The sequence below is a fragment of the Camelus dromedarius genome, chromosome 16, assembly GCF_036321535.1.
Source record: "Camelus dromedarius isolate mCamDro1 chromosome 16, mCamDro1.pat, whole genome shotgun sequence".
In the NCBI taxonomy this organism is placed as follows: Eukaryota; Metazoa; Chordata; class Mammalia; order Artiodactyla; family Camelidae; genus Camelus; species Camelus dromedarius.
This window is the reverse complement of record NC_087451.1, coordinates 39,360,380-39,386,274: the sequence shown is the minus strand read 5'-3', so window position 1 is coordinate 39,386,274 and position 25,895 is coordinate 39,360,380. Positions and strand designations below refer to the sequence as shown.

Sequence of the window (25,895 nt, the reverse complement as noted above, 5' to 3'; positions counted from 1 at the left end):
GCCAAGACATGGAAGCAACCTAAATATCCACTGACAGATGACTAGATAAAGAAGTTGTGGTATATCTATACAATGGAATACTACTCAGCCATAAAAAATAAAATGCCATTTGCAGCAACATGGATGGACCTAGAGATCACCATTCTAAGTGAAGCCAGAAAGAGAAAGAAAAATAACATATGATTATCACTCACATGTGGAATCTAAAAACAAAAAAAGACACTATGAACTCATCTACAGAAACAGACTTGCAAACATAGTAAACAATCTTACAGTTACCAGGGAAAGGGGAAGAGATAAATTTGAGAGTTTGAGATTTACGAATGTTAGACAACATATATAAAAATAGATTTTAAAAAAAGTTTCTTCTGTATAGCATAGGAAACTATTCAATTTCTTGTAATAACCCTTAACAAAAAAAAATATGAAAATGAATATACGTATGTACATGCATGACTGGGACATTGTGTTGTATACCAGAAACTGACACACTACAATTGACTGTACTTCAATTAAAATAAATAAATAAATAAAAATAGACCTCCAGAAAAAAATTAGATCAGCACAACTTTTGTTGGCTCCTTTAGGTCTACCCTCAAACGTGGTGATTATTATCCCAGGGTACTATCCTTAGCCCTACGTTTTTATGTCATTTGTGATTTTATGTCTTCCTTCCTAATTCTTACATTTATTTTCTTGTCTTATAAGTACTTCTTGTGATTTCCAGTACAATGATGAACAAAAAGCAGTAGTACCAGACTTTCTACTCTTATTCCTTATCTTAAAGCAAATACTTCTATCATTCAGTCATTCAATGTGATTTTTCCTTTAAGATTTTCGTAGATAATCCACTATCAAGTTAAGGAAGTTTCTTCTTAGCTTAATTAGCTAAGTAATTTTTAACATAAATAGGTATTAAAATTTATTCCTGCATCAATTATGATGAACATACGCTTTTTCTATTTTATTCTGTTAATATGGTGATCACTTAACATGTCTTTTATAGTTAAATCACCCTTGCAATCTTGGGAAAACCTACTTGGTTAAGATGAATTTTTTTGTTATTTTTCAGTTTTAATAATTTCATATTTTGAGATGGGTTAAACATTACCTGCATTTGTTTATTAATCATTTTTTAAGGAGAGAAATTCCCCCAGAGTACCTGCATAGATAATAAGCTCAAAATTGAAGAGACACAAGCTCTATCTGCATATGTTTAGAATCTCTTGTTCAAGCATCATAATTATATGCATATTAAAACAGAAAAGAGAGCCTACAGTCCAAAATGATATAAGATTTCACTTTCTTTTTCCTGCTTTTTCACAGAAAATAAACAGGTTTTCTAAGTTTTCTTTTCTCAGAAAAATGCACGAACTCTAAATGAAATCAACTTTCTGGGGAAAAAAAGAACTTAGAAAAAGCTTTACAGATAGAAATTACTGCCCTTAAAAGTTGAGTCATTTCAGTATCATCTGACATAATCCAACCATTTAAATTACTGTCCTTATAATTTAAAATTAGGAATAAAAAGAGGCCTGTATGCAACTTTATACTTTAGAAGGATGATTTTTAAAGGTCCATGTTATAGTAACAGCAAGAAAATGAAATGAAACTATGATCAGTTAAGATTTATCAAAGTCTTCTTAAAAAGTTAAAACCTAGGATAGTAACTAATTAATGTCAACTCTACAGTGCCACATTTGATCTTTATGCAATATTAAATTTGAAACTCATCATAACAAGTAACCATTAAAAAACTTCTGTATGGCAAAAGTTACCATAAAACAAAGTTAAAAGAGAAATGACAGAAACAAAATACACACAGAATGTAACAGAGGATTAATATCCAGAACATATAAAGAGCTTCCACAAAGCACTTAGGAAAAATTCAGAATTAAAAAAATGGTTAAAAATATATAAGCATGAGGGAGCGGGTATAGCTCAGTGGTAGAGTGTCTGCCTAGCATGCACAAGGTCCTGGGTTCAATCCCCAGTACTTCCATTTAAAAAATAAATAAAAACAAATAAAACTAATTACCTCTCCCCCCCACAAAAAAATCCCCCATAATAGAATTTTTTTTAAATATATAAGCGTGGAATTCACAGAAGTAGAAATGGCAAATAAAAATATGAAAATACGATTACCACACAAAGAATCAAAGAGGTTAAACTTAAAACAAACATCATGGTAACATTTTTTACCCACCAAATTGGCAAAAAGTTTAAAGATCTGTTAAAACTCAGTATTTTCAGGGTTATTAAAAAAAAACACTTTTTTTTTTTACTGAGCATGCCTATGAATAAATTAATACATTCTTTCTGAAGGCAATTTTGCAATATCTGACAACAATTAAAATACAATCATCCTAACTCAGCAATTCTAGGAATATATCCTGTTGATACACTAAAATATGAACCAAAAGATGCACACATAAGAATGTTCACTAACTATTTGTAACAGCTAAAAAGAAACAACCTAACTATTCGGCAATAGAAGGCAAGCGACCTATTTTAATTACTGCCTAGGATTTTTGCCTTACATTTTGTATTATCCATATCGTGGTTAAAAAAGACTAACTTAAAAACTAAGTGAAAAAAGCAAGTAATTGAACACTTGGTACAGTGTGATTCCATTTCTAAGTTTTATTAAGAAAAAAATTACAGTGTAAGTGTATAAGCCAAATGCATAGAACCAATCTAGACAAAGACACAAGAATACATAATATTATTAAACTCAAATGCCATTAGTATATAATTCTCTAACATATATACACATATCCTCAAAAAAAGATATTAACTATACTAGGTGGCAACTATAAAGGACACTTTATGACAAACTGTCAACACACACAGAAAGAGTTGTCATAAAACCAATTAACCCATCATTCAAATTTTAAACATAGAAAAAAGGCACTCTTATCACAGAATAATTTCTGTAAAACTATTTCAAGTAGATAAGCTTTTGATTATTTGAACAGAGGAAAATTTAAATTATAGAAAAGGGTATCACATTGTATTCATACCCCAAAATGAGAAGGGCTCCTGGAATCTGTTTTCTTAAAATGTTACCTAATCTAAAGTTACAGAAATTCCACATTTGTGGGGTTTTTTCATACAAATGTATGTATTTTCAGGGTTCCAAGAAACATGTTTTAATTTTTTTCCAGTTATTGAAAAAGCTCTAGGTCCAGTGTCAAATATTTCATGCCAGACAGGAGCATCTCAGCACTATTTTTTAAAGTGAAAAACGTATGTATGCATTATGGGAGGATTCCGGAAGTGAATATTAGATATATTTCCTGCCCTTAAGAATTTTATAGTCTAGTTGGGAAGTCATGACTAAGAATCATAAAACAACTACTATCAAATTAATGCTAACAACAGGGAACTATATTCAGTATCTTATAGTAACCTATAATGAAAAAGAATATGAAAAGAAATATATATATGTATATGTACGACTGAAACATTATGCGGTACACCAGAAATTGATGCAACATTGTAAACTGACTACATTGCAATTTAAAAAAAATAATAAAAAAAGAAAAAATTAGTGCTAAACAATTATGGCTAAACTGAACTACCAAAAAACATTTATAATCAGAACAAAATATAGTTCAAAATAGGAGAGCTCAATTAACAGAACAAACATTTATCAAGCACACAAGTGTATGCAAGTACTATGCGTGGAAAATAAACACCGTAAGTAAGTTACATCATCTAGCAAGGCAGCAATTAGGACAAACAAGCACAACAGAAAACGTTAAGTGCTTTAAGTACAAACAAGGAGTTCTGAGACTTCAGAGGAAAGGACTCAAACTAGCTTCTAAATAATGTGAAGAAGCTGTACATGGGCGGTGTAACTTTAGCTAAACTCTAAGGATGGGTATGATTTTTTAACTAGTAGAGACTAGAGAAAGGATGATGCAGGAGGAAGAAAGAAACAAAGACAAAATTTTAAAATGGAAGGGTGAAGATACATGAGATGGTGAAAAGGAAAATTCCAAGTTCTCTAGAAACAAGGGGAAAAGATAAGGCTTAAAAGGCAAACTGGGTTAATTATTAGAAAGGCTTGAAAGACAGTCCAAGAAGTCTGGATCTTATTCTGTCAACAATATGAAGATAACAGAGGTTTCTGAGCAGGAGAAAAATCTGATCAAAGTGAAGCTCTAGGTAAGATTCCTCTGATTATGATGTCCAGAATGGGCTGCAGGACAAAAGACTCAAAGCAGAGAAAACATTTGTCAACTGTGGCAACAATCTCAGTCTGATGTAAAAAGGACCAGATTATGGTAGTGGAATGAGTAAAAATGGGAAAGGAAGAATGGGTCAAAAGAGATTTCAAAGGAGAAAAAGTAGGGCTTGACAATTAGGGTTGAGGGGAATGAAGAATCAATTATAAGTCCAAAATTCCTCCCTTGTTCGGAAATGTTTAACTCCTGACTACCTACTGGATAAAATCCATACTCCTTAGCCTGTCATTTAAGTCACTGCATAATCTGACATCAGGTGTTCCTTTCTTTCCCTCTCTACATTACTCTATACACATAACTTTTGCTTTTGCTCATGTTTCTTTCTCTACCTGGAGATTAGAACAGTTTAGACGACTGGATTACCTGGACAGAAGAGGTTTCCAAAGAGAAGGGGACAAAACCACAAGTATCCTCTACTTTACCAGTTGGCAATTTACAAAGTAGGTGAAACTGGCAACTAATTACATCTGGGGCAGCTACATTAAGAAACTGACAGGGAGCAGTTGGAAATTAATCATTTCACTGTGGTCTTCTGTACAATTTGCCATGCATATATATTTAGCTTATTCAATGTTTTTAACTTTTTAAAATCGTGTATAAAAGATGTAAAAACTAGGTAATAATCTGTTGCTTCAAATCACCTCAAAATCAATCACAGTATCAGAACAGGTCCTAAGTCCTGGTCTTCCTAGTTCAAGCCAAATAACCACCTCAAGGCAACTCCGATCTTACTCCCCCCTTATTTTGTGCAGCAAAGTTTAAAATTTTTAAATAGAGAAAAAAAAAAAGGCAAAGACAGTCCTTGACTGCAGATCAATATAAATTTATTTTTAAACTTAGAAAAGCAAAGTAATATCCCTATTAAAACACTTTTCTTGGCCACAAACTATTAACAAAAGAAAATGTTTCAATATAATTCCAAAATGTAAGGTAATCTCTGAGTAATGACTTATTTCTCTAAATAATCAGTAATTTTCTAATTAGTAATTTTCAGAATTTCTAAAATGTATCTATTATTTCATAATCAGTTTCTCAAAAATGATGTTACAAAACTGGCAATAATTTCAACCTTTAAAATACATCCTAATGGACTTAAACTGAGGATTTATTATTTAACAAATATACTTTGAATTCTCCTATATTATATGCTTGGTACAAATTACACAAAGCAAGTCCCTACCCTCAAGCAGGTTTCAGCTATAGCATTAAGCTTAGTAGTTGCTCAAGAGACAAGTCACAGAAAGGTATACTAGTCCTTAAACTTTATCTCCAACATTAACTAAAAGCTTAGGAATGTGTATTCTATTCAATTTCCTACATTACTTAAGGCTTCAATGCTAAAATGCATTCAAACTGACATTCAAACTACAGGAGTACAAGACCCCAAAACAGCCATTAAGATGTTACCAATTAGGGCAGAAAAGGAGACTTACATTTTAGAAAAAATTCCAACACAGCAGATAAAACAACCTAAAATGTCCCTACACATTCTTCAATAATTCCCCTATACACACACACACACACACACACACACACACACACACACACAACTGTAAAATTTGTGTGTGTGAGAGAGAGAGGCACACTATAACCCGTTAAGAATGTTTCTAGGATTGTTTTCAGTTTTTTCCTTCACAAACAGGAAAGCACAAAATTTTTATTCTCCATAATGATAAGGACTGTTTGAAATGTCTCATTATTTTAGAATAATCACATTTTTAAACTTTAAAGATGTTTTAACACAGTTTATCACTCAAAAGAAATTCATATCAGTTTTTACATTCATCTTAATCATCACAATGTTCAAGAAATTTAAAAGTTGATCATGTAACAAAACGACATTAATTCAGGACTTTGAAAACAGTATGATTTAATAGGTGTTATGCACACCAAAATGGGAGTTGGGAGACCACTGCTGAGTAAGTCATTTAACTTCTCTGAACTTCTTTTTCTGTGTTATGAAGTTGGACCCTATGCCAGGGGGGAAAAAAGGCCACATATACAACCCAGGGGGTTCATGGTACCCACCTGGTGCCAATCCACAGACTTCTTAAAGGTCTACATATCCCATGTTAAGGTAATTATATATTTAGTTCTTAGCCAGTTCTAAAACTTGAGTGTTTCTATTAACAAGTATTTTAGCTATAAAGCCATAAGGTAATTGACAAAGCAGAGAAAAGTTCTGATAGTAAGTCATCAACAGTGCTAATGGAAGACTTTCAAACTCAAAACTTTTTAAACATGCCATTTCTCTCACCTAAAAAACTGTCACAAACACTAAAAACTTGATAATGTTCATGGCTGGCAATGCTTTTTCCCAAGTTTGGCTTCTGTTTGTTTTATAAACAAGAGTCCCAACACAGGCCCTCTCCCAGAAAAAATACACAAGACATTGCATAGACTTTCGGAGTCTTCTTCCCTGAACTTTAGGTTTACTGACTTCCCTTTGCCTCTCTCTGCCTTTCCCTTTGTGTACAAGGATACAATCACTCACATATTCCTCTTTCCTAGTATGTTCCCTCATTTTGATGAGCATATCCTTCAGCAGCTTCCTAAGGGATAAGTAGAAATAATTTGTTGCCACCTGGCATGTCCCAAAATGCCTCTATTCTGCCTTCATACTTGACTGAGCAAATGGTTTGGTTCTAGGCTAGATGTCATCTCCCTTGAGAATTCCGAAGGTAATACTCAACTGTCTTCTCAGTTCTGACACTACTGTTGAGAAGTCAGTGCCATTTCTAATTCTTCGTGCACAAGTGAAACTTTAAGGAGTGGTGAGGTCCTCTCTCCTCCACCTAGCGACTGGTAACTTTCACCGTAGGCTGTCTAGCAAGTTGACTTAGCTGTTTCATAAGGAAACTCTAAATACCAGTATTTATAAATGTTCTCTCTGGAACTGTCCAATATCTTCAAGAAAAGACTTCTTCATAAAGGAGAAAAGATTTAATGGGCTGCTACTGCTTGCGAAGCTGAGCAGTACAAAGGGCTCGGAGTTTCACTATTTAAGATGTTGCCAGTCCCTTCATTTTCAGGTGAGAATTTCTCCCAGACCTTCCAGGTATCCACAGGCCTGGAGCCAATCTGGTTAACTTCTCTACAAAACAAGTCTTTAACTTTCTGTGAGGGTTGAGGAAGATCAGTCACCTGGCTGTCAGGGATGAGGTACATACACACAGAACCTTTTACAGACCTTAAACCAGTTCTCGTTTTCAGCCTCACGTCTTACCTGCACCCTCAGAGATATCTGGTGCCTCAAATTCCTGAGTCATTTCTAGAGATCTGGGATATGAACTAGCTGGAATATAGCAGGGATTTGGTACCCCCTCGGCAGATACTGTATATTCTACTCTCTCGGCTAAATTACCTGCTCCAACCACCTTCCATCTTCCTAAAATTTTCTGACATCACTCATTTGCTGTCTCCTGTTCTTTTTACTCTTGTACGTGTATGCTGTTTTTATGCCCCTATCACTGAATGGAGTTTGGGGCAGAACAGAAATAAACATTTGTTCAATCCCCCATACTTAAAAAGACAACACAATTCTTGAATCATTTTTATTTGAAGCTAATATACACCTCAGAGTGCATCCAGGCTTTGTGGAGCCTGGCGTTTATATAGCTTGGAGGCTCCACTTTAAAATAAGAATGCAAAATTAGGTATGAAAGAAATATTTAATTTATAATGAGAAACCATAAATTTTAACAAGCTGAAAAATATCACAAACATTATAAACACTAGAAAATAATACTTTTATTAACTGACACATTCCTATAAAACCTTTTCCCTAGTCTTTTGGCTGCATATTCAATGATTACCTCCTCCTACATGACAGGGCTTTTTTTGTAATTGGCTTTATTGAGATAGAAGTCACACAATTTTATTTAAAACTGTGTAATTCAATAATTTTTAGTATATTCCCAATGCTGTACAACCATCACCACGATCTAATTCCAGAACATTTCCATCATCCAAAAAGAAACCCCATACCTGGGAAGTCACTCCCAATTCTCCCCTGTCCCCTGGCAACCACCAATCTACTTTATGTCTTTATAAATTTTCCAACTGGAATCACACAGTATGTGATTCTTTGTATCTAGCTTCTTTCACTCAGAATGTTTTTGAGGTTCATCCATTTTGTAGTATGTATGAGTACTTCAATCTCTTTTATAACATAATATTCCATTGTATAGATATACCATATTTTGTTTATTCATCAGTTAATTAACATTTGGGTTGTTTCCACCCAACTATTCTGGCTATTAGGAATAATGTTACTATGAACATTCGTGTACAGTTTTTGGTGTGAACACGTTTTCGATTCTCTTAGTTACATAGCTAGAAATGAAACTGCTGAGTCATATGGTAATTCCATGTTTAACTTTTTAAGGAACTGCCAAATTTTTGCCACAGTGGCTGAACCATTTTACATTCCCACCAACAACGTATGAGAATCCTTGCCAACATTTGTCATTTTCCCATTTTTTATTATAGCCCGCCTAGAGGGTGTGAAGTGGTACATCACTGCAGTTTGCATTTTCCTAATGACTCATGATATTCAGCATCTTTCCATGTGCTTACAGGCCAATGGTCTATCTTCTTTGGAGAAATGTCTATCTACTCAAATCCTCTGCCCATTTTTTAATTGGGCTGTTCATCCTTTTGTCATTAACTTGTAAGAGTTCTTTATATATTCTAGCTATAGACCCTTATCAGATATTATGATTTGTATTTACAAATATCTTCCATTTTATGAGTTGTCTTTTTACTTTCTTGACAATGTCCTTTGGGGTACAAGTTTTTAACTGTGATGAAGTCCAATCTGATCTTTTCTTTGGTTGCTTGTGCTTTTGGTGTCATATTTAAGAAACCACTGCCAACCCAAGGTCCTGCGTTTCTATCTAAAAGTTTTTACAGTTTTAGCTGTTACTACATTTAGGTCTTTAATTCATTTTGAGTTAATTTTTGCATAAGGTGAGGTGGCAGTCCAACTTCATTCTTTACAACGTGGATATCCAGTTGTTCTAAGACCATTTGTTGAAAAGACTAACCTTTCCCCACTTAATGGCCTTGGAATCCTTGTCAAAAGAAAAAAATCAACTAACTAGAGATTTGTAAGTTTATTTCTGGACTCTCGATTCTATTCCACTGACCTATATGTCAACCGCTATGCCAGCATCATACTTTCCTATGAGTTTTACAATGTCATTTTTCATAGAGATAACAGGAAAATAATTCAGTCCTTTCTCTAGCATAGTAGAATTCATTTTTGTTGTTGTAAAACTTAAACTAAGTTTCCTTTAGCACAGGGCCATTATTGGTAATGTTACGTAAACTTTCAGGATTGTGGTCAAACTTGGGAAAACTATTAACAAGTCTCTTTCATATGAAGCTTTAGGATTCAGAAGACTTTTTCACAGACTGGCCTTTTGGCATCAAACCTTGTTTTTCCTCCACTAACCACATACTTCAGGTGCCAGATGCCATGGGACATATTCATATCATATCCCATCTCTAGCCCTGCATGTTTATGTCAAAATGCCAATGAGTTAACACAAAGTTAAAACTATTCCCATACTTGGACGGTTAGCAATACCTTAACTGTACATGAAGAGACTGTGAACCACATAAACATATCCTAGTAAAACTAAACTAAATGTATCCCCAAGTCAGTTTTCCCATAGCCAGATGCCCAAAATGCCTACAGCCACTCCAACGCCACCAACATGGCAAGAGTGATAGAAGGGAAATCGGTGTAAAAAGAGAGCAATCTTAACTGATTGTGCTCAAGATAGCATACATTTGCAAATTCTTCTCAACTTTGTGACAATGTACAGGAAGTGTTTTTTGACCTGGGCACTGGTTATATAGGTGTGTTAAGTTTTACGAAAAGTCTAAGGTTGCACACTTAAAATTTTTGCACTTTTTCTGTGTATATAACATATACCAATACAACAACTTTTTAAAGGGATCACGTGAACTCATTGCTCAGGTTCCTCCCAGGCCCTCAGATAGGATCTTGAAAGTTAAGCTTCATTAGTTTCATGAATTTCATTAGCTTCATGAGTTTCACAACAAACTCACCTCTATATATATACATATACAGCAAACTGGATTTCACAAGATGTGATTTCTAGTACCACCTTGGAGACATGGGTCTTGTTAACTAGCCAAGGACTTAGAGAAGACACACATGACCTCCTTGGGCAAGTGACTCACCTAAAATGGGGAAGAGGTTAGACTATAAACTCAAAGACATCATTCTAGTAGTCATTCTTTCGAGAAATAGTTACAGAGTAACTCCTAAGTGTTTAGTATTACACTAGGTGAATGAAACACACAGTCTCTGCCCTGCAGGAGCTCCCAATCTAGTAGAGATAAAAGCTAAAGAAATCTAAATAAAGTATGGATTTTAGTTAATAATAATGTATCATTACTGATTCATTAACCATGACAAATATACCATACTAATGTAAGATTAGTTAATAACAGGGGAAACTGGATAGGAAATATATAAAAACTCTGAAAAACCTTTGCAATTTTTCTATAAATCTAAAATTAATCTAAAATTTAAAGTTTTTAAAAAGACAATAAATAGAAAAAGAATGAATATGAAAATAAATTTTAATAAGTCCTCTGAAGTTAACAAGATACTGTGATGGAGAATAATGAAGACAGAAGCTAGTTTAGACAGAGTATTTAGTAACTCTTTGAAATGATACTTAAACTGACACAGAAAAAAAATAACTAGAGAAAGAAGATCCCTGGGGGAAAAGACACAGGGGAGGGCCTCAGGCAGGAAAAGAAAGAGACTGGCCTCCTAGCAGCAGTAGCTGCCACTGCTGTCACCTCTAACAATTTTTTAAATGGCTGCAAATTCTTTGACATTTTTTTCATCAAGAGATGGGGGACTATGCTCTTTCCCCTTGAATCTAGTAGAGCTTGTAAGTAACTTGCTTATAACCAATAAAATGCAACAAGGACTTACTAGGCTAAGTCAGAAAAGGAGATGCAGCTTTTGCCTTGCTTCCTGACAATTCCTGCCAGTGCCCTGAGCCAGTCATACTAGCAGTACAACTGCCCTGGAGCTGCCATAAACTAGCCCATGCAACAAGACCACATGGAGAGGCTCTCAGATGACCTGGAGAGAGAGAAATGTCCAGCCAGCCTCCAGCCACCGTCTGAATAAAAAACACAACAGACCCCAAGCCAAAACCACTCACCAGAGTCCTTCCGAAACTCCTGACCCCAGACACCATGAGAGATAATAAAACTGTCTGTGTTCTAGGTCTCTAAGCTTTGGTGTAATTGTTTATACAGCAATTGTAACAAGCCTTTATAGCAAATATGTGATAATTAGGTCAACTAATTTGGGATAGGGGAAGAATCTGGCTACCAATAAGGCTTTATTTTCCATTTAGAGACCAGCTTCCATTTATTTAGGTGATTTGAAAAAGCTGTGTAATAACCCAGAGAAAGTCTAGTAACAAGTAAGGCACATTCTTTCTGGTATCACATACTTTTATGGTCTTACAGCCCTGCATCATGATTCCCCTATAGCAAAAGAAAGTACATAAATATACTTATCATGCCACTGAGCAACCAAATCAGAGTCTTGTATTATAATCCTTCTAAATATAGAAGTTACCTATTATGGCCTAAATTAATCCCTGGCCTCTCTTCAACCAATATGAGTGAGGCAATTATTGCAGAAGCATCAAAACTGCCAAACAAAGCAAAAATTATTAGAGTCCACACATTACCACTAAGTAGAACAAATTTTTTAAATTATATACTTCATTCATCTCTTTTTTTAAACTTTCATTCATTTAATTAACAATACCTAATGAGCACTGTGGGTATGTAAATATGAGTAAGAACTAGTTCACAGTGCTACAGGGAAAGAAATCAACACAACCAATGAATTTTAAGTCAATAAGATAAATGATACAATGAAGTATGTTAATATACCATTCTCCATCCTTTAACCAGTGCTTAGTGATCTAGGAGGCTGATCTTTATGGACTACATGAACTGGGATCCTTTGCTCTTTGACTTCAAGTTGGGTTCAGAAGATGAGAAGCAACAGCAAGGGTCTCTCTGGGCTACCACAAATACTCTCTCCCTTTGCCCTTTCTGGACCAAAGGTGGTCCAAGTTCCTATCACTGCTAGTCCTTAGGTGCTGCACTATTCCTTGTTGCATTCCCTTAACCCGGCCCACTCACTGTAAGGACTCCCTTCAGCGCATTCTCCTTCACCTTTTGTGAGAAGGTTACCTGTTTCCTATCAGGACCCTGTTAGAGAGCGGCACCTAACTCAGCTTGAGGAAGCTGGGGAAGACTTCGCAAAGGAGATAACACTTCAGCAAGGTCTTAACAACTGTGTAGAGTAAGCAGGATAACTAGGTAAGGAAAAAAGTACTGTAATAGAGTCTAAGGAAACAGCAACATCAAAAACTTGGAGACTTAAGAGAATGTGAAAAGAGTAAGAAAAGGTGAGGAGTTCAGAGTGGTGGAATATAGGAGTATGATGGAAACATAGGCATAATGCGAAACAATGCTAGAACCAAATTATAAAGAGTTTTTAGATGAAGGTATTTAATAGATCTGGTTTCTTTAATAAATAAATTCAAAGAAAATTCAAAGAAAAAAGGCAGGCAAGGGGAAAAGGCCTATACTTAAAGACAGACTTCAGACATACGAACCAAATACAATGTGTAGACCTTTCGTATATCCTGATTAGAACAAACTACTCAAAAAAGGGGGGAGGTGAGGAGGAGGAAAAGAACTGGAAATGCACCTCTTCATGAGACAGATGAGGTTTTCCTATTTTCAATTAGGATGTGTTTATCAGTGAATATTTATTCTAAATATCCTATTCTTATTTTTCATTTTTATAAATCTAAGTGCTAAGAAAATTTACATAAATAAGTAGATGGGAATGAAAGGAATTTTATTATAGCAATGCCATCAAATTCTCTTAATTCTTTGAGTTATATGATCCCCAAATCACAATAATCTAGTTTTTTTAACTTTATGAAGAATAATGGGATTTATCTCACTTCTCTATTTTTTATGAAAATTATCTTTAATGATTAACTAACAACTTGATCAGGTTTCTCAGTTTCGTTGAAATTTAAGGAAAGGAAACCAACTGACTTATGAAATGTCACTGGAGTCACTATCTTCTCAACAACCTGACCAATGCTCTGATTTATCTCTTCGGTGCCCTGGAAGGCCTCCTACAATAGGGCAATATACTATTTGGGATGACTAAGAGATGTATCTTTCTTTTGTAAGGTCAAAGGAAGAAAATATGAAAAACTGATCAATTTTAGAATCTGAAAAGTGAGCTCCCTTAAAAATATCCATGGGCTTTTTTTTCATTCTTTTATTTCACCTTCATTGTGTGTATCACTAACTCTGACTTGACCGTTCAGTTATTTCATACATCAAGTCTTGTCTGAGTTTACACTGCTGCAAGTTCCTTGAAAGAAAGTTCAGGGTCAAAACCTCTTCTTGAAATCCCAGAACCTATTCCTCAGGGTAAGGTGCATGTAAGACTCTCAATAAATGTTCACTGAATGAATATGTAAATATTTCAACACCATTCCACGTCCTCTTTCTAGTTAGAGAAAAAAGACTTGAGATAACCAAGCTGGAAATCAGAAGAAACCTGAAGTATCATCACCAACCCTATTTTCTTGAAAATATTTTTAGGGTTTTTTTTGGGGGGGTAGTTAATTAGATCTATTTATTTAATTATTTTTTAAGTGGTGGTATTGGGGATTGAACCCAGGACCTTGTGCATGCAGAATATGGACTCTAACACTTGAGCTATACCCTCCCCACACCAACCCTATTTTAAAGTAATAAAAAGACTGGCTTACTGCCTAAGCTTTCCTACCTATCTAAATTAAAAATTTCAAAACAACTAGGAAATAGACAACTAAAATGCACAAGGATTCATATTTTATCACAAAAATCTTTTGCTACAATTAGCCTCACTTCTATAGAACTGGAATACTTGTATCAATTGTTCTCTCAAAAATCTACTACTATTCTTTTAAGATTCAAGAAAAAAAATTTCTAAAAGATTATTTCACTTTCACTGGTTTAGAATACTTATAAAGTCAAGCTCTGAATAGTAATTAAATTAAATCATAAATGAGAACAATTATACTAAATTATCTTCCTAACTTTGACAGGCTAGTTATACAAGTGAATTTTCTTAGGTAACACTACAAAAAAAAATCTTTTTGTTGTCACTGTAAGACTGATCTTTACTTTGTTAAGAAGAAAACTATGCAGAGTATGGTAAAAGAGTTCTACCCATTAAGAGAAACATTAACTTGAATGAATACTTCAGTTCTATATCTATAACTTAACAGTCAAAATTACTAAGGAACAAATACCAGTTAATTCAGTAATAATGTCACAAAGAAAGATTCTATTTGTTTCAAATGAGGTCCTTAAGACCATGTAAGCTTTTTTCAATTCCATCAATCATCCTTTAATTCACAAATATTTACTAAAGGTGTACTATGTACCAAGTACTGTGATAGATATCGTGGTTTGAATGTTATGAATACCATTTTACTTTAAAAAGATTTTAAAAATCTTTTAAAGATTTTTTTCATTCTTCTCCCTTTATAAAAATTCAGTTAAAAAAAAAAAGCTCTTTCAACCTTATTTATAGTATTAAACTCATGAGATTCTGAATAATCTGACCCATCAATAAGTTTTCTGTAACCTATAATGAAAAAGAATAGGAAAACAGGGAGGAGGAGGGTATAGCTCAGTGGTAGAGTGCATGCCTAGCACACACAAGGTCGAGGGTTCAATCTCCAATACCCCATTAAAAAAAGAAAGATAAATAAATAAATAAAACCCTAATTATCACCCCCAAAAAACCTACAAATATTTTTTAAAAATCAAGAATATGAAAATGAACATATGTACATATATGTATGACTAAACTATTATGCTGTACACCAGAAACTGATTCAACATTGTAAACTGACTACTTCAATAAAAAAAGTCTTCTACTTTACTAGAGGAAGAAAGTTATATTTAAAGCCTGATGACATAAATTCATACCAAAAAAAAAAAAAAAGCTGAATGAACTATGTCTGCACTTCTAATATAACAAATACAAAGAATTTTTGTATTTGCTCCTATACATGTAATATATACTTTTTACAAGAAAGTTTATCCTAAAGTATGGATTTTCATTAGGCACTAGTGTTACCTTTGATAGTTTCTAATTCTCCAACTTTATTTCAAGAACTCTTACTTACACTTTGGGTTTCAGCTATACAGGTCTTTAGTAGTCACTGTTGACATCTACCGGTGCAGAAATATCCCCACCTACTGGCAAAAGGTGAAATTACAAGCTATTTTTGAAAGTGCCAGCAAGCTAGAGGGAAATGTATTTAATATTATTAAAGACTTGGATCCAAACAGTTCTCCCATCTTCAAAATCCTGAGCGAGTCAAACTATTTTCCAAAGCTCTTCTACTTCTTACCAAAAGTAGGGAGTGGGGAGGAAGGTGGGAAGAATACAATTGTCTAAATTTTTGCTATTTTATTGAAAGATTACAATAGCTAATTTAACTATATGAATTTTTTCCAAAAAGGATGTATTTTATCTATTTTTTAATTTGCATTCTTTTTTTACTGAAGTGTAGTCAGTATATAATGTTGTGTCAATTTCTGGGGTACAGCATAATGTTTTAGTCATACATATACATACATATAATCATTTTCATATTCTTTTCCTTTTTGGTTACTACAAGATACTGAATATAGTTCCCTATGCTCTACAGTATAAACTTGCTGTTTATCTATTTTATATATAGTAGTTAGTATCTGCAAATTTCAAACTCCCAATTTATCCCTTCCCATCCCTTTTCCCCTCTGGTAATAATTATAAGTTTATTCTCTATGTCTGTGAGTCTGTAACTATATGGATTCTTTATAATACACTGATATCCCAAGCTATACAAAACTTTTATGCCTATTTTATAACACATGATTTTATTTAAACCAATACCTATATTAATCATTATTAATGTTGCACTTGCTCCTATAAAACAGCATATAGTTGGTTATGACTACTTTATTTAAAACACAATTTTTGATCCAAAATGTCAAAATACATTAACATAATAATTTGAACAGTATTTTTCACATATATTATTTCTTGTCCAGCAGGATCCTAAAATAAGTAACACTATCATTTTAAACATGCATGTATAACTAAAAGCACAGGTACCAAGAAGATAAGTGATTTACTTAAAGGCACAAAGTTTATCAGTGACATAAGTATAATATGAACCCAAATTTTCTGGCTTCAACTTCTATACTCTTTCCACAACATCCCAACTGCCTCCCACAAAATTATCAAGTATATCTTAAACAGTAAATAAGGTGTCTATTTTGTTACAGACAATTACAGATGTCTGCTTTGTGACAGTTCCCAGGAATGCACAGTGGTCAAATAAAAAATTCTACTTAGAATTTTAATAAAGTCAAGTTTCTTCCTTGCTTTTGTCTTATAGGGGAAAAATGCTCATAATGTAAAATATAAGTAAAAAAAAATAGTCCAACCCACATTTAACAAAACAATTATATCCTTTCTTTTCTACTGCCATATTTTAGATATGTTTATTCTTTTTACCTCAACTTTTTCCAAAAATGATATGAGGGGGCTGATAGCTGGTAAATAGCAAATCTTGTTAGGTCATGCTTACTGTAACCCACTTTCATTAGCAGAGATAAAAATAATAATAATAAACTTTTTAAAGTTTCATAGTAGAAATTTTGAAAAGAAAAATACTGAGCCCAGTCGAGGTTTATTCTGATTTCTTCTATCTCCATTCATAGTATTATACATATATTTTTAAAAATCAATTATCTGACTCATGTCAAGAAATTGATAAATATTTGTTGACTAAATAAATGAAATAATGGCTCTAAAGCATTATAGGATCCTAAAGCATTACAGGGTCCTAAATAAGACTCAACTAAGCTTATTAAACTGTTATCAAAATGTTTATGAAAAGCTTTTTAATCAATGTTTGAAATCAGAAGATTTAAGTTAAAGATACAAATATACTTCAAAAAAATTAATATAATACTATTATATTAATAGTATACTGACTATACTTCAAAAAAATTAATATAATACAAAAAACAAAGTGTGAATTGTAAACAATAAACTCATGAAAGACAGAATACAGATAAAAGGAACAGAACAGAGTCCAGAAATAGAACATGTATAATGTCAACTGATTTTCAGCCAAGGCACCAAGGTAATTCAACGGATGAAACAAAAGTATTTTAACAAATAGTGCTGGGAAAATTGGATATCCATATGGAGAAAAAAAAAAAAGAAACTTACCCTTCTCTAACTTTAGAAAGGTCACAGATCTAAATGTAAGCACTAATATTATAAATAATGCAGAAGAAAACAGAAGATCTTCAGAACTGTGGATTAGGAATGGATTTCTTATATAGGACATTAAAAGCATGAACCATAAAGAAAAAAACTGATGAACAGGGCTTAATCAAAATTTAAAACTTCTGCTCTTTGAGAGACTACTGGAGGGTGGGGAGCCCAGATCAGGAGAAAATATTTGCAAAACACATAGTGGATGAAGGACTTATATCCAGAATACAAAAAGAGTTCTCAAAACTCAATAAGAAAACAATCCAATTTTAAAACTATGAGCAAAAGATTTGACCAGATATTCACCAAAGATACACAGATGACAAAAAAAGTCCATTTAAAGATGCTAAACATGGTAGGTCAACAAGGGAATTAAAATTAAACCTACACTGAATTTATCTCTACACACCAATTATAATGGCTAAAATTAAAGACTGACAACAGCAAGTGATGAAGTGTTGGCTAGGATTAAGAGCAACTGGAACTCTCATAAATTGCTGGCAGAAATGTAAAATGGTACAACTGAAAAACAGTTTAGCAGCTTTTTTTTTTTTTAAGTTAAACACATATTTACCATATGATCCAACAATCCTAATCATTTACCCAAAAGAAATAAAAACATGTTCACAAAGAGAGATGTACCCAAATGTTCATAACAGCTTTATTCACAATGGCCAAAAACTAGAAACCAATGTCTGTGGATATTTGTGAATAGATAAACAAAACGGGGTGTGTGTGTACAATACAATATTCCTCAGGAATAAAAGGAACAAACAACTGATACACAATATGGATGGCTCTCCAAAGCACTACAGTAAGTGAAAGAAGCCTGACCCAAAAGACTATATACCGTATGATCCCATTTACACAAAATTCTAGAAGAGGCAAAACTATAGTGACAGAAAGTAAATCATTGGTTGCCAAGGACTGGGAATGGGAGAGGGAGACTGGTTGTCAAGGGACATGAGGAAACTTTTGGGGAAGAAAGAAATGCCATTTGTGCAATCATCTATGTAGGAATTCCTATATAAAATGAGTCATCAAGATTTATTTTAAAACTTAAGTTTTATGTCTGCCATCAATTTTTAGTAAGAAACCAAAGCAAATTGCCAAACTTAAGACACATGTTGATACTTCTTAATTCATATCAAATGCAATTTTTTAAAAAGTAGTCAATGCCTTCAGAAGTTATTCTAAAACAAACTAACATAAAACTTTTCACTTTGTTCAACTAATTATACATTAGTGGAAAAATTCAGAAGAAAAAAAATTTTATGTTAACATTCAACTGTAAAAAATGCCAAATATTGATACCTGGAAAACTAGCATTAGTAAAATATTACCAGGCTTAGTGTTCAGCAAGTCGTTCTTATCCAGCAAAAATACGTATGACTACAACCCTAAATACAAGCAATAACTAAGGTTAGAAAATACAACGGAAATGTCACAAAGATAAATTGGCTGGAATTACATTAAAACATAGTTAGAAACTTATTAAACTATCCTGAGCAATGTAGACAAAAGCTTAAATAAGTGTAAAAACAGTGTGTTCCTTTGTAGGAAAACTAAATACACTTAAATGCCTCCTTTTCCCAAAGTAATGCAATTCTAATTATAATCCCAATGAAACTTCTTTTTAAACTTAAGTTTAATATTCATTTGGAAGAGCAAAAAAATAAAAGTAGCAAAAAAATTTTCCAGCACAATTAGAATATTAAACTAAATTATAAAGCTACAATAATTAAGAGTATGGCACTGAACAAGAGACAATCTGACTCTATTATAATAATTAACATAACTAAAAAGATATCACATCACTATGAATTGGAAAAATTGGTTATTAAATGATGAGATGACTGAATGGCAATTGGGGGGGGGGAAGTAGCTTCCTAAACCATTTTTAAAAACACCAAAATAAAACGTACTTAAATATTTACTAAGTCTCTTGAAGAAAACGGCCTTCCTAAGGACAGAAATACAGAAAAAAAACAAAAGAAAAGTTGGACAGATTTCACTCCTAAAATAACAAATTTCTACATGTCCAAAAATGATCAAAATTAAAAGTCAAATAACAGACTAAGGAAAACGTTTGCAACAAATACGACAACAGATTAATATCTTTTTAATTCTCAGGCAGATCAATAAGAAAAACACAAAAGCCCTAACAAATAACTAGGACGGGACCAAACAAGTCAACAAAGAGAATCGTAATTAGTAAACAGACAGGAAAATATTCAGCCTCACAGGAAAATGTTAAATACTCTGTGCCATAAAATTAGCAAAAAAATTTAAAAACAAGAGCCAATTCTTGTAACAGAATAGTAAAAAGGGACACAGTTATTCAGTGCTGCTCTAAGTAGGCACAATTCTTTTAGAAAACAGCCTGAGGAAAAATTAATCAAGAACCTTAAAAAGACCCACATCCTTTAATGCAGAAGCATTCTCTCTATGGAAATACTCTAAGAAAATAATCTTTAAAAAAAAAAATCAAAGTTATCTACACCAAGATGTTTACAGCCATTATCTATAAAAACAAAATTTGGAAATAAAGTAAAAGTTAAAACCAAAAAAAACGAACAATGTTTATCGTGAGCATTCTCTTAACTGGTTAGCCTAAAATCAGTCTTCACAGTACCCATTCCAGTCCATCCTCCCTATTGCCCCAAAATTAATGTTTCTAAACATTAAATATATCAAAGCTTAAGATCCTTCAATGGTTCCCACTACCTTAAAAAAAAAATCATACTTCTTGGCAAAATATAGCAAAGTCCAGGGTTGGTCCCTGTCTATAACCTCATCTCTTGTCACTCACTTAGTGCATTAACCATAAAAAATACACATAAAACTATACAGAATTACTTCTATGTCTCTAGCATTGATCCAATAAAAGCCAAAAAGCCCTTAATCCATGCTCAGGATTCTGCCTCCATGGAGCTTACAGCCTGGACAACAGGCCCTTTGGTGAGTAAGGCCTGAAACTAGAGGAAGAGCCTCTTCGTCACAGAGGAAAGGTCAAATCAGGTCAAGGAAAGATCTACGGATAAGGGTACCTTGAGCTGAGAGTTAAAAAATGAGCAATGATCTCAAGGGGAAAGGGTAATTTCAAATAAATAAAATTATTTTATTTTCCACACAAAGTCTACAACAGGCTTTGTACACAGACAACTTGGGTTCTGACATGTACTTAACCTCTCCAAGTTTCACCTACCTCTTGGAGCTATTGTGGGAATTAAAATAACAGATGTAAACTTAATACACTGTCTGGCACTTACTTAATAAGCATTCAATACATCATGTCCCTCATACAGAAACACATAACAATGCTGATTACAACAGTGTATTTCAAGGGTTCAACACTCTTAGAAAAGGGAAAGTAACAGTAAACAAGAACAAGGGCATTTAGTAACCTATAATGAAAAAGAATATGAAAATGAATATATGTATGTATATGTATGACTGAACTATTATGCCGTACACCAGAAATTGACATTGTAAACTGACTATACTTCAATTAAAAAAAAAAAAAAAAAAAACAAGGGCAAAGAAAGAAGCAGTAAGAACAGGTTTAAACAACACGTCACCACAGCCAGTCAGTTTTCTCTATATACCAAGATGATATCCTTGTAATACACATAACAGCACAATTTATATTCATAATGATACTGAATCATAAATAACACCTTAGTTCTGTTAAGCATGGTCTATTTAAGGAGTGGGACATACATCATCTTTACAAGACTTCAAAAATGGCTAAAATAAAACTCTTACGTGGCTAAAATGTGGACCTTCATTTACCTTGAAAATTGAGCTAATGCTAAATTACACGCTAAATAAATGACATGTTTGTATGTTGTGATAGTTATAGTTCAACCAACAGGAAAAAAGTAGAATTCATGATTAAACACACACACATACACACTACTCACCAATGAAAACTAAATTACATGAAGCACCAAGGCAGGTTCAACCCCCTGCATGAAGGGTTCGACAAGAAGAGATAAACTTAAGAGAAAGGGAAGGAACTAAGCCACACTGGCTTCCTCCTCAGAAACCAAGAAAATGAAATGAATTGGGGACATTCAAATCACTAACACCCCTAGAAAAAGTCATTATGGTGTACAGCCACATTCCTACTTAGAAACCTGTGAGAGATAATCAAGTTGTAATTTTTAAAACTGTGAATCAATAAAATATGCAGTAAAACAACACTAAGATACCAGCATATCTAAAGAGAGACTTTTAAAGTTAATTTCCTTTTAGCTATAGACAAGGTTAACCTCATTACTGCCAAGGGTTTTATAAACTAAGAACACGAAGAGTAGCATACATAGACATTTAAATTACAAAAAGATCTGCAATAAATGTTCTGGAGAAGTAATCTGTTATTTCTCCATATCTAAGAATTTTAAACATTAGAAATTATACTGAATACTGTTTTTTTCAGCCTTTGGTTTTCAAAAACAGTATTAAAAACTACCCCCAATTTTTTATAACCAAAGAATATCTTCTACCCAAACCATTGTAAGAAAATCCTATTCTTAAGTATAATGCATAAAAATTTTACATTTTATAATCAATTTGCTCTAGAAATACTAGTTGAAATTGACAGCTTTACCATACAGTTTATTTTAATGATCAAGTGTTACTGTGTCATCAAAAACAGAAGTAGCTTGATGGACCAAATCAGATTTTAACCACCAATGGCTTGAGGAATCTCAAATTGGGGATTAAATTAGCCCCGCCTTCTTAGCATCAACAAATACCAAACTGTTCGCTCACTGACTGTGGTCTTAGCAATAATATGTGGAAAAGTCTAATATCTGTTGTGGGCAGAAATCTCATGGTTCAAATATTTTTCGTTCAGTTTGCATCTATGTGTATGAGACAAAGAGACAGAGAGAGGGAGGGTGGGAGGAAGGCAGAGGGAGAGACCAACCATGTGGGAACTGTTTACACCTTTCAGTAAAGGGGCAACTCTACATTAAGGATATAACTGAGTAACTACAATTTATAAAGCACCTTAGAATCAACGGCACTCTATAAATTTAAAATACTAGTATGGTATTAACTTAAAGCAAAGAACAATCATTTTTAAGCTTTTTTTTGGTGGGGGGGTAAGAACATCATTTTAAATCATCTAACAACCCAAGTGTATTATAAACCAAAGAAAAGTTCACTATGGGATCTGCCTTTTCTTATTTTTTTAAAGTAATTTTCCTCTATTATGGAACCCGGATCTAAATGAACTGTTAAACACTTAGTCTAAAGGTATGCCAAACATTTCTTAAGGTCTTAACAAAGAATCAACTTTTTTTTTTTTAAACAAAACGAGGCCTAGGTTAAATATTTTATTTGGCTTCTCAAGATGGACTGAAAAGTTGGGCACCAGCTCCAGACCAGTTCCTGGACGCACATCAAACACAGCCCTGTCATTTATCCAGTCAGTCAAAACAATCTTTTCCATCTAACTCTTTAATGTTTATGTCCGAAAAAGCTGCTAATTGAATCCAGCTCTTGAAACCTATTTGTTAAAATCTATATCATCTAATTTGTAAATGAACAAAAATGAAAAAAATACATGCTAACTTTCCTGGAAAAATAAAAAAGAACCCATCATATGTAACCAAAAGGGAGAGGGCAAGGTTTTTAATATCTGAATAGTTTTCTTCTAAAATATGACAGAGACAAATTCCCAATGGTTTCAAGAAATTGAGAGTATCTCAAACTGTTTTTACAATTAAGGGGATACAGTGTATTTAAAATTCCTCAGAAAAAACCTAAAAATACAAAATCACTCTATAAATTTAGTCCAGTATTCCCTCTCCCCTAAAAAATAAGTATAATCTTTTCTCCTAACTTTACTCATGAATTTTTTAAATGTATCACATGCAGTAAGCAAACCACAGATAAACACTTTAAGACCTACTGAGTCACACTAAAAACCTCAAAATCATTTTATCCGCAGAAAATCAAAATCCCTGTCTTCTCCCTCATTTTCTCAGTGTATACATAACCTAGAGAGAATTAAATGGTCACCAGCCTATTTCTGATGCTTTTTACACACCTGGAATCACAGGTTCTTTCCATGCTCGCTGACAAAGGACTGACTCCAGACAGGAACAGCAGTAGATAAACTCTAAAGCAATAAAGATCCTTTATAAAGGTTTCCATTGATTCATAAGAAAACAAGGAAATGGAATGGGGGAAATAGGGGTGACAGGCATTCCCCAATCCAGATTTTCCATTAAGAACCACTAGGTTAATGATTCTTTGCCATTTTCCCTAGGGAAAGTAAAACTGTCATGAAAATAATATATTTTTTAAACTGCAAGTCAACATACAGTCAGGCTGAATTCTCAAATACTTAGTTCACTGCAAGTTTTTATCTTGAAAGTTCAGCCAGTAGACTGAGATGTGAAACACAACTATTCAATTACAAAATTAGTCCATATAAATCTCAAAGTCTAGCGCAGGCAAACATAATTACAGTCTATTCTTACACAAGCACCCACACGCACATACACACACACAGATTCTGTAAAGAAAACCCCTCTTTCTCACTACATATCCGAATATCAACGTGGATAACTTGTTAACAGTGAATGCTGAAACTAGGATAAGTATACTGGTTTCAGTTACACATTTCAAACCAAAAATAATTTTTCCTTAAAATGAGGTAACACGACCATGTAAGAACATCGAAAATGGCACTGTAAGAAAAACGTACCTGTAATGTTAAAGATTTAATTCACTTGGAATCATAAACATTTTGCAAGAAAAGCCTGGTATCTAGCAACATTCTTTCCCATTTAGAAAAGGGAAGGGGAGGAGAGTGGAGAGACAGAGAATACTTCGCTTAAAAGTTTGTATGAGCACATACTTAGAAATGTACCAAAAAAAAAAAAGTGTGTGTTTAAAGCAGGTCTAGAGTTAGAAGTGAGACAAGTTCTGCGGCCTACAGGAACAACCCAAAACATGCTACCCTACAATCAAACACTTCCAAAACACAGAGTATACAATGAGCCGGAGTCGTCGGATCAGGCAGACACACCGGAAAAGTCAACCTCAGTCTCCTTCCCTCTCAAAGTCGTGCGTTTCAGGTGTGTGGCACTGGGTGCTGCGGATGGCAGCAGAGAGGGGAAGCTTTGCAGGCGGGCAGAAGTGGGCGAACAAGTTAACAACCAGGGAACACACACACACCCTCCCGTTAAGCGCTCCATCTTTAAGGAGTGTTTACTGCGCGCAGTCAGCAACCGGATTCAATAATCCCCGCCACCGGAGCTCTTTATCCCCTCAACGACCCCACCTGGGCAATAGCCCAGGGGCTGTTCCCCGAGGCGCCGGGAGAGAGCCGCACTTCTCCGCCAAAGCTTTTCGACCTCAAATCCGCCTGGAATTCTCACCCGGGCACCCCCTCCCCAACAAAAGACCCCCGACTCACCCTTGGCTTTTGTAAGAATTTCCAAACAAGGGAGAGTGGTTTTGCAATTACTCTCCCTGAAGTAGGCCTTCCCACGTCCCCGACCCCCAACTCACCATTGATCGCGACCCTGGCCCTTCCCAAGGCCACAGGCACCCCCCGCCGGCTCGCCCACCCCGCCGCCGCCCCGGCCCGGCTCCCGCCGCCCGCCCAACCCCCTCACCTGTCAGGCGCAGCTTGACGGGCCCGTTCCTCCGGCCCCCGGGGTTAGACATGTCCCCGGCGGCGGGGGCGGCGGCGGCCGCGGCGCGGGGCCCGGAGCCGGCGGGCGGCGGGCGGGGCGGGGGCGACGGCGAGGCGCGGCACAGTCACCACAGCGGCCGAGGCTGGGGCCCGAGCAGCCGGCGCCGCGGCCGCCACGGCCGGAGGGTCCCGGATGTGCCGAGCGTCGTCGCCATGAGCCGCGGAGGGAGCGGGACGCCGAGCTCCCCCCTCCTCCCACTTCTCCTTCCTCGGCCCGGGCCGCACAACAAAGCGGCAGCGGCGGCCGGCCGCGCCGCCTCCGCCCGCGCCCCCGCCGCCTCCACGCAGCCGCCTCCGCCTTTCCCTCCTCTCGGCTCGGCGAGGCCCAGGAGCCGACGGGGCTGGTCGGCCAAAGCGGGCGGTGCTCGGCGGCGCCGGAGCAGTACTCGGGGTTCGGGCGCTTCCTCCTCCACCCGCCCTCTTGTCTGAGGGAACCGGGTCCTGGGGCCGCCACCGCCACTCGTCGGCT

General features: G+C 35.1%; 1 protein-coding gene across 1 annotated transcript in view; it reads right to left on the bottom strand.

The window, feature by feature from the left end:
- Positions 1-25,428, bottom strand: part of SMURF2 (SMAD specific E3 ubiquitin protein ligase 2) — a 97,782-nt gene extending 72,354 nt beyond the window's left edge. Inside the window, exon 1 of the mRNA XM_064495657.1 lies at positions 25,347-25,428. Within this exon, the coding sequence (XP_064351727.1) occupies positions 25,347-25,398 (52 nt within the window). The 5' untranslated portion in view covers positions 25,399-25,428. The remainder of the gene's footprint in view (positions 1-25,346) is intronic.
- Positions 25,429-25,895: the final 467 nt, after the last annotated feature.